Source organism: Lates calcarifer, linkage group LG5, assembly GCF_001640805.2.
Source record: "Lates calcarifer isolate ASB-BC8 linkage group LG5, TLL_Latcal_v3, whole genome shotgun sequence".
NCBI classification, from domain to species: Eukaryota; Metazoa; Chordata; class Actinopteri; family Centropomidae; genus Lates; species Lates calcarifer.
The window spans coordinates 27,476,748-27,490,910 of NC_066837.1; the positions used below are offsets into that span (position 1 = coordinate 27,476,748).

Sequence of the window (14,163 nt, forward strand, 5' to 3'; positions counted from 1 at the left end):
ACACTGTATGAAAGCATTTACAGTAGAGCTGAAACTATCAGACAACTTATTGATTGACAGAAAAACTACTTCAACTGTTTTGAAAATCTGATCTTTTTTTTTTTTTCATCCTCTGGTTTCAGTTTCTCTGAAAAGTTAGAATGGGCACTTTTCCATATATTTTGACATTTTAAAAACAAAACAATTGATTCATTAAGTATAATAGTACAGTGTTCATGTGGGGTTAATGCAGATAAAACTCAAGCAGGTGGACCTGCATGACACCAGTAACATCAGGGACTGAAGCAAGGCTGGATTAGCAACTAGACAAAGCTGGTGACTGCCCCTGAAAAAGCCCTGGTCTACTATGTGTCAGCTTGTTTGTGGTAATTTAATTGATGGAACCTTTGTTTGGGAGTATGCACCACTAAAGCACAAAATCAACTGATAAGATAAAGAAGGAGGAAGTTAAAGGAGTACTTAAGACATTTTGGGGAATACATTTGGGGGCGGCTGTGGCTCAGGAAGTAGAGCGGGACACTAATCGGAAGGTCAGTGGTTCGATCCCCTGCTTTTCCAGTCAGTGCCAAAGTATCCTTGGGCAAGATACTGAACCCCACTTTGCCCCCGATATGTGTATCATGGGTGTGGATGTGTCAGAGCACTTTTGTATGAATGTGTGTGTGAATGTGACACACAGTGTAAAGCACTTTGAGTAGTCGATACAACTAGAAAAGCACTATATAAGTACTGTCCATTTACCATTTACACTTATTCACTCCTTGATACCAGTTAGATAAGATGATCAATACCACTCTCCTTGTCTTGTCTGGTAAATTTGGAGCTACAGCCAGGAGATGGTTAGCCTAGCTTAGCATAACAAGGAGAAAATGCTAGCCTCTGTCAAAAGGTGAAAAAAATGTGCCAAGCAGCACTTCTAAATCTCAATAATTAACATATCACAAAAACGAGTGTAAAAACAAAAAAATTCTGGTTTTAATGGGAACGATTTCATGGCTGGGACTCATGTATTAATGTGAGCTACAGTCTCCACGTCACTCCACACAGACTTTGTTGCATTTTGCTTTTATCAATACATAAAGTACAGTGGGAGAGACTTGGAGTAACAAGGGCAGCAGCCCCTAGCAGTGGCTCATTTTTTGCCCCATGGCCACTTAAAGGGTTAATCCAGAAGATAGTTACCACATTCTGTTAATAGACAGGCACTGAATTATATGAATGAAAATGAGGGAATAGGGCCAGAGGAGAAGACATGGGAAATTCCTGAGCTAAAAAATGAAGGTCAGTGAACATGATGAGTGCTGAGTGGCTGGATCTGGGCAGAGTGCCTTGTGTAGCTCTAATGGTGGCGCCCATGCAGGCCTTATTTCACACTGATGACTTTTAGAGGAAAATGACTGATATCCTATGAAAGCACTCATCAACAAAACTCTGTGTTTCACTGACTGTTATGAACCTCTCCTGCTTCATTCATGGGGTTGTTTTCACTTTTATCGATTTAATTCACTCTGTACAACACATGTTCATATATACACACACACACACATGTGCAGAGGTTTATTAATTCAGCTCCTTTAAGATCATGTGTGTGTGTGTGTGTGTGTGTAGAGGTAAGTGATTCTCTGCATGGGCTGCTGTTAAAGCCATGAATGGAGTCAATGGGAAACTATGTGTTGGGTTTGCTACACAGACACATTCAGAGAGCACTTTCACAGGGACAGTGAGGCTGGAAAAAGCTGCAAAGGAAATTAAAAGCAAGACAACATTAAGTTTTTGTTTCTTAGGTCACTGCAAATTGTGGACTAAATCTGTCTTTCTTGGCTCTTGAAAGTGGTTTCATTCAGAGCCAGCCTGGGGCATAGGCAGTATAGGCAAATTCTAGGGGCTCCATCTAGGGGGCCCCACAAATGGGGGAAGAAAAATTCTTATACTGAAACTAGTTAGTACAATTATTTCTTAATCCTATGTAATCCTATGAAATGATAATAATAATACTTTTGTAAGTCCCCCCCAGCTGATTACACTGTACCTGCTCTCTGGTCGAGTTTTGTGACGTAACCCCAAAAACTATTATGACAGAGACAGAGGTACAGTAAAGATAATGTGATGAAATGATTTGTCTGTTGCATTGCATTAGTTATCTAGCAGAGTGTAGTGTTAGTTTGCTAACTTGCTTTTGAATGATAGTAGCCTTTAGCCTAACATAGTTTGCTAATCAATGAATAGCTAGTTTTAACATCAGTTAATGTTACTGCAGCCACGCGTTATGGAAAATAGTAACATAGGTTACTTCTCCCACCTTACATTCCTCAGGGAAATTTATAAAGATTAAGCAGGTGTTATACATTTGTTTGACCTGCTTGTGATTCAAAATGCTATTCTTTTTCCACTCCTGTATATATCATAGTTGTTAGCCTAGGTGTTTGTTGTTACAGTTCATATTGTCTAAAGTGTGTTTATAGTCTTAAACTTTACATCAGTGTTAAAGTGCACATCATTAATGTTACGCCATGATTTAGCATTCCCATATGCTATAATATACTGCTGTTTACTGCTTCTTTGTATTCAGCTAATCAGCATTTCACTGTGATGACAATAACATTGAATCTAACCTCATTTGCATATCAGAAAATGCATTGTATATTATACATGTACAGTATAATGAACATCAGGCATCTCTTAGGTTTTTCATTTTTGTTGTTGGAATCATCTTTTTTATTATTAGACTGTAACACCCAATGGTCACATACTGCTCTCTTCAGATGCGCTGCTGAGATATTTAAATTCCACCCCGGGGTCGGGGGTCGTTCAGTGTGCAGAAATACAGGATAAGATATAAAGGGATATCTGTGAAGGATGAGCAGTTCAACACTGAATATTATTATAGAACAAACACTATTTTCCTCCATCAACAGCAAATTTATTGATGGGTTTAGAATTTTAATAGCAGTCCATTTCATTTCATTTTAGCTGATCACTACAGATATTCATGGGCTGGCCCCTTCATACACTGCAGACCTGCTGGCTCCTTATGAGCCAGTGCGCAGCCTCAGATCCCCTGGCAGGTCCCCAGTGACCATTACAAACTCCTGATTAATGACAAATTGGGACCTGGGCTGTGGTCCAATAGTCAAAATAATCTTCTTTCCTAACCACTTTTCCTTGACCTCGATGGACAATGTCATGAGGTCAAGGAAAGATGCAAAGGAGAACAGATAAAGAATTAGGAAAAGAGAACTGCTGTATTTAGAGAATCTGGCTGCATTTACACAAGGCTTTTTTAAACCAGCTTTATTTATAACATTGTGGAAGACATGTACAGTGACAAACTCAGTGCTGCAGGCTCAATAAGGTTTCCTGTCCAACACTAATAATATAATAACACTGAAACAAATGTATAAGTTGAGAAAGTTGAGCCATTAAATTAATGATAAAAAAAGGAATTGTGTGACAGGTGACAGGACAGAGTAACTTAAATTCAGACAGAACTTTATGGTTGGATTCATGTTGGATCATGTCACAAACATTAAGCAGGTGTTCTGTTGTGTTTACATGTTCGTGGATCTGCTGTGGTGAAACTACGACGGTGCATCGCTTTAAACGCTGCAGCTGCAAGGAATTATGGGACGGCATTCTCTCCTTTCCTTTCGTAAAGGAAGGTCCAGTGTATCCTATGCTAAAGGAGATGAGATAGGAAGCACTGAAGCTCCTTTCTTTAACATTTAGAGAATTGGACCAGCTCTTACCATGGCTGCCACTGAGATACTTCTGGGTCATCTGACTCAGTTAAGAACCTTCCTAAGAAAAGAGGACTATTGGACCACAGCCCTGGACTTTTTGGTCAAGGCCCATCAGTTATGGAATAGCCTACCAGAGCATCGCATATTCTGTGCATGCTTTTAAATCTCTTTTATAGATGTGCTTTAATGTGATGTCATCTTTTATCTTTTAGCCCACATGGTTTAAATATCACCTAATGATATCCCTTTCTTTTCCTTTACCTTATTCCTGTGGGCATCACTGCTGCTAGTCCATTGCAGGGTCATAATTATTATTATTCTCATTACCAAAGCAGTGTTAGAATGTGAGAAGTGTCAGTTGCAGTGATGAACCCACAGCTTCACTGTTTTGCTTCACTATCACAGTGTTGTTTAGCAAATTACTGGTGAAGATAATGTTTCCCTCAGCAGCTGGCAGAAACCAAAAACAGAGCTACAGGACAGTGAATATTGCACTAATATTCACCAGGTGGACACAAACATGACTCCAACTTACTGAGAATATTGCTCCATAACTACTGAATAAGATAAGCAACTCTTTCCTAACAAGTTCACCATATCAGTTTAAACAGTGCTATGTTGTGTTTGCAGCTTATTTCCACTGCCTTTCCATTTCCCTATTTGGGCAGAAAGAAAATCACTTATTGTAGGTTTAAAGTAACAGTAGGGACATTGTTATTGAACTTAACAGGAGCTGGAATGGTTTCTGTTTATCTCCTGAAGCCTCTAAATGGCACAAATGAAGAAAGGGTTTAGTTTAATTTCAGAATATTAAGCAGCTAATGTTTAGGTGCCTTTCATGTGGAGGTCAAGAGTTAGAGGTACAGAGCTACAGAACAGTGGCCATGCATCATGAGCGAATTCAGTGTATTACTCAAGGTGTTGACGCTTACCTACACAGAGAGCTACCTAACATGACATAACCACCCCTGCAGGCCCACACTGACCAGGGCTCCAACACAGAACAGTGTATACAGATTATGGTATTTGACTGGCAGGAGAGATGATAAAAGCCTGATTGAGGCAGCAGCAGCAGCTAAGTTAAGTTTTAATAAAACAATAATATAATAACATATACATCTAAGACAACATTTTAAAAAGTGCTTGCTTAGTGTTATTTTTGTGTATGAGCAAGGAATGTTGAGAGACATGAATGACGATATGTCAAAAGCAGGAAGAGAGATAGATGAAAGGGAGTGAGAGAAAGCAGGGAGACAAACAGAGAGAGAGGGAAAGAGAGTTTTATTACCACCGTGAATGTGTTTGTCAGGCTGCCAAGTGCAGCTGGCATTCTTCATTTCCAGCACTCTTCCAATATATGGCAGAAAGTGTGGGAAAACTGTCAAGACACAGCTCCACTTTAATGTTTCATCAATCAATACTCTATTACATTTCCTGAAAATATGAAGGAAAGTGCTCAGTCAGAACTAATATTGTGAGAATTTGAAGCAAGGATAAAAACTCGACAGGATAAAATAATCCCTGAGTGTAGAAATCCATAAATTCTCTCATGAATGCACAATTAAAGGTTCCTGAGAGACACAGAGCTAAGACTGTCAGTTTGAAATCGATTTAAGGCTGAGCAGAAATATTTTGATATGAATAATGCTTGCAACAGCTGATAAAAACTATACTTTCTGAGTTCCCAACAAAGCCAGAGATATTAGACGAGTGATCTTCATGTCATGAAGTAACTGATGATGACTCCATAAATCCTCTGACATAAGAATAAAAGCTTGACAGGATAAAACAGTCTCTAAGGATACAAAGTCATAAATTCTCTTGTGATTGTACAAGTAAATTATAGGGCTGCCCCCTATATCTTGACTATTCGATGCACCTTTCAGGAAGTCCCTAATTCGACTCAAAAATGTCAGTTGATGAGTTGCTACACTTTTTTTTAGCTGTCTCACAGTTCGTGAGGCAGCAAGTTAAAACAGGCTGACAGTGTCAGCACCCTGGCAGGAGAGACACTCCAAGGCACGGTAGAATTTCATAACTGAGCTATGAACAAGACGCCAACTTCATGTCTGCAGTGTTTCTGCTTTACGAATTCTGTAGTGGTGAAAATTACTGTCACCACTGAAATGTTTGAAGTTGCAATTACATGACTCTCTGTCGAATCGTCATGCTGAAGACCCAAATCTGAGTCGACTGACAAAATTCTTAGCTGAGTACAGCCCTAGTAAATTGTGTGACTTTCAGTGGTGGAAGAAGTATTCAGATCTTTTACAGAAGTAAAAGAAGTTGGTATACACAAACAAACTAACCAACTGAGGCAGCGATATTCTAGCAATTCCTGTGTTGTGCCCGGTAAAATAACTATTTTTGTCAGTGGAATCTGGTAGATACACAGTGATGTTTCTGGTTAAACAAAAGGGATCTTACTCTTACTTCAATAAAAAGCTCTATCTGAATAGTGATCATTTCCATAATGTTGTTAGACACTTATGACAACAATCTGAGTCTGTCTATAGCAAAACAAGCGCTTTAGTCGTCAATACTGCACTGATTCTAAACACTCCATTTATACACAAAACATGGGGAAAGGTACCAGTACCAGAGTCATCCTTTAGCTCAGTTTTAACCAGAGATATACAGTAATTACCTGGTTTTGGTTTTGTGGGACAGTCTAACACTAGTGATAGTATAGTATGTAGTATTTTTGTGCTCTAAACACTTAAGAGCTGAGTCAGCCATTCCCACATAAAAAAAAAACAAAACAAAACATAAAACATTTGGTACACAGGAAGTGAGTGTTTTCTCTTTCCAAGTGATTTTTGGAGCTCACTCATCATTAGTCCTTACCTTAAAGAAGCTACCACTCCTGTCTGTGAGGCCGCTGGGGGAGCTAAAGGCCATGTTGTCTTCCTGTGCTCAGGATTGGATCCCTCTTACGTCTTGACTGTGTGTTTACGTCTGAGACAGTGTCTGAAGGGGCCGTGGCTCTGTGGGTCAAAAAACACACTTCAGTCCAGACACTTCAGCTGTGGTGCAACCAGAGGAAATTCCTGCTTTGCCCACAGCCAGCATTAAGGAGGTGCTGGTCTGCTGGAAGGCTTTCATCGTGACTCTCCGTCTGTCTTTCTCCCCTCCTCTCCCTCCCTCTCTAACTTGCTTTCTACGCATTCTCCTCTCCTTTCACTTTCCAGCCTCACTTCTCCCATCATTCCTCCTTTCCCTCACCCCTTCACCTCAGAGTGTTTTTCTCAGTCCTTTTTTTATCTCATTCCAATCCTCAACTTAGTTTTGGCTGAACTGCTGTTCTCTCATTACCTGTCTCCACTGTTTCCTTTCTCTCTCGCATTCTCTCTTTCTTTCCTATATTTTGTTCCCATGTCCTCATACATACATAATTAATTTTCCATCTTGGAGAGTCTCGGCTCCAGCACAGCTGCCCTTCTTCCCCACCCATCGTAACAAAGTTTTATCCCTCTGGGCTTTGGTGAGACACTTTCAAATCGACCATTCATCACACTCCTCAATTCTACACTGAGCTGTGAAAAAATGAGAGGTAGTCTGACATTTATCTAAAATTAGTAGAGCCTATAATAAACTGGTGTTTAATCATGACCTCCTCCTTTTTATTTTACTTAATCAGTTTCATTCTGTTTCTCTTTCATTATCTGTATCTCTCTGTTTTTCTGTCTGTGTATGATTTGTCCCTCCACCCTCCCCTCTCTGTCTCACTCTCTTCCATCTCTCTCTCCAGCCAGGCTGAAACTATTAGGCTGGCCCTTCCCTTCCTGGCAGAGGTTCACAGTCCTCTTGAACCGGGAGATGCTCCGTTCATTTGTCCGTCCACACATGCACTTTCATCTCACACAGGAAGGAAGCCACCAACCCCCACCGTCAGAGGCCGAGGAGGGAGGAAAGAAGAGCGTTGACAAACACAGCACAGAGTTCAGAGGGTCATCCAGGATAGCGTACTTTGAGAGAATCAAATGTGAAACTGACCATTTCTCAAGAATGTTCGCCTTCACTTAAAGGATGGAAACATTAGGAAAACTCCAAACTGCCCACTGTGGTCACTGCTTAACTGATCACAGTAAACAATAAATATCTTGTCTTCTAAATTTGCAATGGTGCCATTGGTATTGCATCAGACATGTACTACTGTGAAATTTTAACTTCACTTATAAGTCTTGGTGAATTGGCTACCAGTGTGCCTGAAAGCTGAAACCATATAAAAATTCATTCATAATTAATCCACTTTCAGAAGCTGAGTATCAATCCAATAATGAACTAAATCAAAATAATACTAAAAACCCTCTGGTTCCAGTTTCTCCAATTAACTTTTTCTGGGGAAGTGATTGGTTTTGAAGGTATTAGGCCATAAACCAAAATATTAAATGAAACTGTTGAACTAATGATTGTGCTAGTCAGAAATGCACAGACAGAAAAGAAAAAGTATGAAAAGAAAATGTACTTTTGTGAGATCTCAAGAAACTTTTGCTGGTTTGCGCAAAACTTTCTCAAGAACTTTTTTTCAAATGTCAAATTATTATTTTTTTCAACTCCATGTCCCTTCCCAGGCTCTGTAATTTTGCACAAACCTTGTCTCTTTGCATGTGCATGAGCTCCTGTCTCTTGACCTCTCTTGACTGCAGGAAATCCTCCTCCATGATTCTTCGTTTTTGCCGAACGGCTGGAAAAATTTAAAGTTTTGTGAGATCTCTTAAAAGTTTCCATAGATCTCGAAAGGTTTTCGGGAAATTTTTCTCAAGATCTTGTAAAAGTTTCTGGAGACACTGCCAATCTTACTTAAAATCTCGCAAAACCTTACTTAAGGTCTTGCAAAAGATCTTACATAAGATCTTGCAGAAATACATCTTTGTGTCCCTTCCCAGGCTACACAGAAATGTCTTTACATGAATGTGACATATCAACCAAAATTCATGTCAGTTCCATCAAATAGCTGTCAGGACATTTCACTCCCAACCACATGTCAACTTGCTTGTGGAGGCAAGATGAAATATCAAAGCCCCAAAGCCCCATGGATATCTGTACCAAATGTCATGTCAATCCATCCAAACGTTGAGATATTTCAGTTTGGACAAAACTGGTGGACAGACTAACACCGCCAAACCTCTGATCCAGTGTGGCTAAAACTAAATGATACATTAAGAAAAACTTGACAGATCAATCAATAAAGAAAATAGTCCATGCTTGCAGCCCTAACAAACAGAAACAAAGTCAGTGAAGTCAGTCAGTCATTACAGTAAATGCTGACTTATCTATATATCTGATGACCTGTACAGAGACTGTACCCGTTTCCTGACTGTCTCAAAGTAGAACTGATAGTCTGGCACAATGGTTTCATTTCCACAAACAGACGAAAGCAAGGACACAGAGAAACAGAGAGCCAGAGAGCAGGACGGAAAATTAAATGATGAGCTTCACAACATTGTTCCCGAGGAAATTCCTGTAAATCAGTGAGTGATAAGTCTTTGTGTCATCCTGCTGTTGATTCTGTAAGAGATCTGCTATTAGTGACAGTGCCAATGAAAACTCTGACAATAAGGTAAATAATGTTTCCACATGCATGAACTTGTGAGCCTCAGATAAATCAGGCAGCATGCTGAGTACTGTAGGAAAGAAGATGACCTCCCACCAGAGCAGCTCCTCTTCACTGCTCTACTTGGCAAAACCAGCCAGATTGTCGTGAACTCCCCCAAAAACACTGGAATCACATCTCAACTCTGCACTAATGTAAGACTATTTTCCTCAGCTGGTGTACATGGACCACTGCGTGCATCTGTGTGTGTAGTCTATATGTGTGTGGGTTCGTGTATGTGCGAGCCTCAGCTGCAAGTAAACAAAGACACATCTGAGCGTGTGCCCCTCCCTCATAGAGCCACAGACAAGCCCCCTGGCACTGCAGGACAGAGACACACTGTTTCCTAAGGTAAACACACATACATGCACAGATTTGTCTGTAAAACAAACACACGTTAACAAATTCTTCAGTTCATCAAGAGAAACTGACAACCCCCAGACAACAGACACACGCATACACAGACTTCATTGTGTTTTACATAATCATAATAACAAAGAATGGCAGCAGGACTTCATTAAGCTCTGTGGTATTTTTGTTTTAAGGCCCAATCTGCTGGTGGGACCCTAATTTTCTCCCAGTGGGTGTCAGGCTAGATGTGAGGCTGTGCTGGCCTATATCTGAGCTAATGAATAGCTTCAGTGTTTGGATGAACCTGGAGGCAGCACAGTTGCTAACATGTGGCATAATTTCTGTAACATTCTTAAATTTTATGTTCTGTCAATATCGGTACGATGTTAAACTTTCATATTGTAATATTTTCTGTCTTACTCTTAAATTATATTGATAACATAGATCAGTTAGATCAGTTATACATTATATTAATAAGATCTTACTGTGTAGCCAAAATCCCTTTGTTGGTGTATATCCTCCTTCCTTGTTTTTTTACTTTTAAGGTTCATCTGATAGACCACTTAACCCCTTGCCATCTAAAAAAATAAATAAATAAATAAATTCCATTTATGTAACTGCAGACTTGAACTGAACTGATGCAAAAACCCTTAATCATTAATGGCTTATACATCCAGACTTGACAGGTTATTAGAAAGCGAGAGACTCATGAGTTTCCATTCATTTATCACCAACATTTACAGCTGGGTCAGGAGTTTCTCACATTTTAATAAGCTGTGGTCTGCAGTAACAAATGTTAGTAAGTCATGAATAAAGGGTCTTCCTGGTCAATTTATAGAGATGTTAATGTTGAATTAGTCACTGATAAAGCCATTAGTTACAATGTATAAACCCTTCATAAAGGGTGCCCTCCTAAAACATGTTGTTGATTAAAGGAATAGTCCAACATTTGGGGAAATACACTTGTTCATGTTCTTGCTGCAAGTTAGATGAGAATATCAGTGTCCCTCTCTTCCAGTCTTTATGCTAAGCTAACTGGATGCTGGCTGTAAATTCATAGTAAACATACAGTGATGAGACTGGTATCAATCTGTCTAACTCCCAGCAAAGCAGTGAATAATCACATTTACCAAAATGTCAAACTAATGTTTATCATTATGAAAACTACAGGTAGAAAATAACAATTCAGTTCATTTCTGCTGCATCAGCAAATGCTATAACTGAAAATTGAAAATGTCCCCCAAGCCTCGCTTTATATGTCAGTCCCACATTATTTCACTGTAAATGGCACCCTATGACCAGACTATAGCAACCCAACTATAATTGCCAGCGCATCATATTTTACATTGCAGCTATCGTGTGTCAGCACACTGTTTGCTGATGTGAAGCAATGGTGAGGAAATGTACTGCAGATAAACAAACTGTTAACTGTGTCACTGTGTAATGTGTGAATGAGACCTTACTGTCAGAAACACACCAGGTTCAGAAGGTAAACCATGGAATTTTCCCTTTATAATATCTAATGAAAGATCAACATGTACTGGACTAATGTCCTAAATGCTTGTACAGTCTTAATTTCAATCATTACCGCTCTCAAGCATTGTTTCTTGTGTCCTTTCAAAGAATCCCAGTGTTAACCATGCAGATACTTTGGTTTAGGTTTTGTCCCCAGTACTCTGGATAATCCTCTGTCAGCTGTTCACAAGGGACTATTGTTCTGTTTCAGTTTAAACTGAGTGAAATACCCACACAGAAAACTAATAAAACTAATATTTTCCAATTTCTCAAACACTCTCTCTGTCCCAACTCATAAAAATATATCCAACAAACTTAACTGCTATTTGTTTAAACTCTCAGGACAACATGAAGTGCTGCTTCATGTGTCAGCTGTGAGATCCAGTGAGGAGTGTTAGGCTAACAGGGCTCCATGCTGCTGTCAGAGCAGCAGAGCACGAGGAGGGGGCCACAGGCAGCTGCATAAACCCACTGCAGATAAGAACTCCCACACGTGGGCCATGTTATTGCCCTGAGGCAAACCAGATGAAGGGGTGTTTGTGTGTGTGTGTGTGTGTGTGTGTGAAAGCAGAAAACAGTGTTAGAGGTGGACAGAGTGTTAAATCTGAAAGCTACATTGACACTATTTATCTACTGTTGACTAGAGTGATGAAAACTGTCAGTAGCTCCACAATTATCTGTGTGTGTGTGTGTGTGTGTGTGTGTGTGTGTGTGTGTGTGTGTGTGTGTGTGTGCGTGCGTGTGCGCTCAGCTGCAGAGCAGAATTTGGGTCAGTGGTTCTTGGTGAGTTCAGCTGAACCGACTGACTGGCCCATGTTGTGTTACTTAGAGAGGAAAGTCTTTTTCATAACATGCAGGAATCTGATAACTCCAGCTTTTTTTTTTTACTCAAGGATAGGTTAGGATTACTTTCATTTTTTCCATCAAATGTTTATGGATGTTCTGTCACTCAAACACCAACACAACCAACAGCCTAACCTCTAATCACAGCTTTAGGAGTCTCGTAATAGCAACATACAAAATCACCTTCTAACAAATTAAACTTCACATATAATAAGAGAGTCACTGGACTAAATCATGGTCAGAAAGTGTGTCAGGCACCAGCACCGCCCAGCCACAACTTTCCACACTAAAGGTCAGCCGAGAAAAGCTTGGGCTGTTTTCTCTGGGCTACTCCCCTTTAAATTAGTCCCAGGAACACTGGATCAAGCCAAGGATCGAGGCAGGAGATGTCTCTTGTTTTTTGGATTTTAAAAGGAAGAGAGGGAAGTAGAAGATGGGGCAGATAGAGTGGGAACTTCCAGATGAACAAAAAACATTCTAATTACCATGATTACACCAGCGTTTGTTATTGTTGAGTCATGAAGGAGCTATGGAAGACAAGCACAAAGTAAACACACACCGGAAAGTGGACTGAAATTCCTGCAGCCCAAGCCTGGCTGGATAACCAACCAGGCATTGTGGGTAACTGTCCTGATGCACCAGACTGTCAGGGGCCTAAAATCCCCAGGTTCACTGCGTGGCAATTAAACAGTGGTATTTTAATTTACTGTAACATTCCTTGTGAATATACTCACAACACAATAATAATATAAAAAAATGCTAAGAGCCTCAAAGGAGGCTCAACGATTTGCTTTCTTGCCAAGAGCTGAATAATAAGTTTGATACCAGTCATGACTGGAACTGCAAACAAATACAGGCTGAAAAAACAGAGCTCAGGTACAGACCATGCTAACTCTGGATGGGTTGGGGGTGGGGGGCGGTAGAGGGGGGTGCCTGGGGACCGAAACACAAAGACGACCTCTGTAAGTGAATTAGAAATACATTATTCTATACAGACAAATAAAGCTCCTAACAAAACTTTAACTAACTGGTATAGTTGTACAGATTAAGTAGGGACATATGTTATTTCTGGCTACCATCGCTGTTTGGATGAAGAATAAAGCTGAAACTCAGAAAACAAGTTTCTATCGTGCAGCGGATGGAACATTTTTTCATCCAGATGGTTAGAGGAGTCTTTGAGGATTCTGGAAATACCTCAGAACAGCTGTAAGTGTTGTTAAACAGCCTTATGTGTTTTTAAACCACCCTTGCTGAAGGGCTTCTACATTTGATGGTGTAATTAAACCTATACAGACATTATATCAGTTGATATTACACTGACATAGTTGCATATTTCCAATCTGGTAGTGTTTATTATTACAACATAGGTGACAATCAAACCTATGGTGGAATAGTATTACAGTGGATTTCTGGTTCTTTGGACAAAATATGATGTCATATGTGTCCTGTACCTGACGGGTAGGATACATACACAATGCACAGAAGTGAGGGGGGGTTAACTCTTAAGTTTAACCATATTGTCCTAACAAACTATGGTTAGGCAGTAATAAGGCTTGGGTGGCTACACAACTGAATCCATGCATACAGCTGATATTCACTTCATTAATGGGAAACCCAGAGCCCCAGGCCGAGGTTTCTGCATCTAAACTGAGCGTTTGATTTCATGCCCTGCTGCAGGATTACAGCAGACAGTGTTGCTCCTGTGAAAGCATTCAGTGTTAACATCTCCCACAGGGACACTTTATTCTCACACTGGTAACTTGAGTTGCGGCTCCCCCGTCCAGCAAAGATGACATCACTTTTCATAAACCTGTGGAGTTCTCGGTTCTACCTTGAAGGTGCAGAGAGAACTGGTATGACAGGATGTTCGAACACCTTTAAAGCAGGAAAATGAGAAACATCGCTCTGAGGCGATGAAAACAAAAGCCCCTTAAAGACAGCAGGTAGCAACAGTCTTTTTAAGGTCACTATAGACAAGAAAATAGCTTCATAAACCTAATCAAGCACCAACAAGATGCAAGTTATTTTCCATTAAAATACCTTTCTGCTGATTCATTTCCCCACAGCAAGAAGTAACTAGAGCTCTCTTGCCAGAAACCCTTGGATTTGCAGTGAAGC

At 40.1% G+C, this 14,163-nt stretch overlaps 1 protein-coding gene across 3 annotated transcripts in view; it reads right to left on the reverse strand.

The window, feature by feature from the left end:
• Positions 1-14,163, reverse strand: part of LOC108884514 (ras and Rab interactor 2) — a 35,524-nt gene that overhangs the window by 19,742 nt on the left and 1,619 nt on the right. For 2 of the 3 annotated variants that reach the window (XM_018678431.2, XM_018678432.2), the window contains exon 2: positions 6,588-6,727. In XM_018678431.2, coding sequence (XP_018533947.1) covers positions 6,588-6,641 — 54 coding nt within the window. In that variant the 5' untranslated portion in view covers positions 6,642-6,727. Of the gene's footprint in view, positions 1-6,587; positions 6,728-8,335; positions 8,428-14,163 lie in introns of all 3 variants that reach the window. The other variant, XM_018678430.2, reaches the window with a different exon arrangement.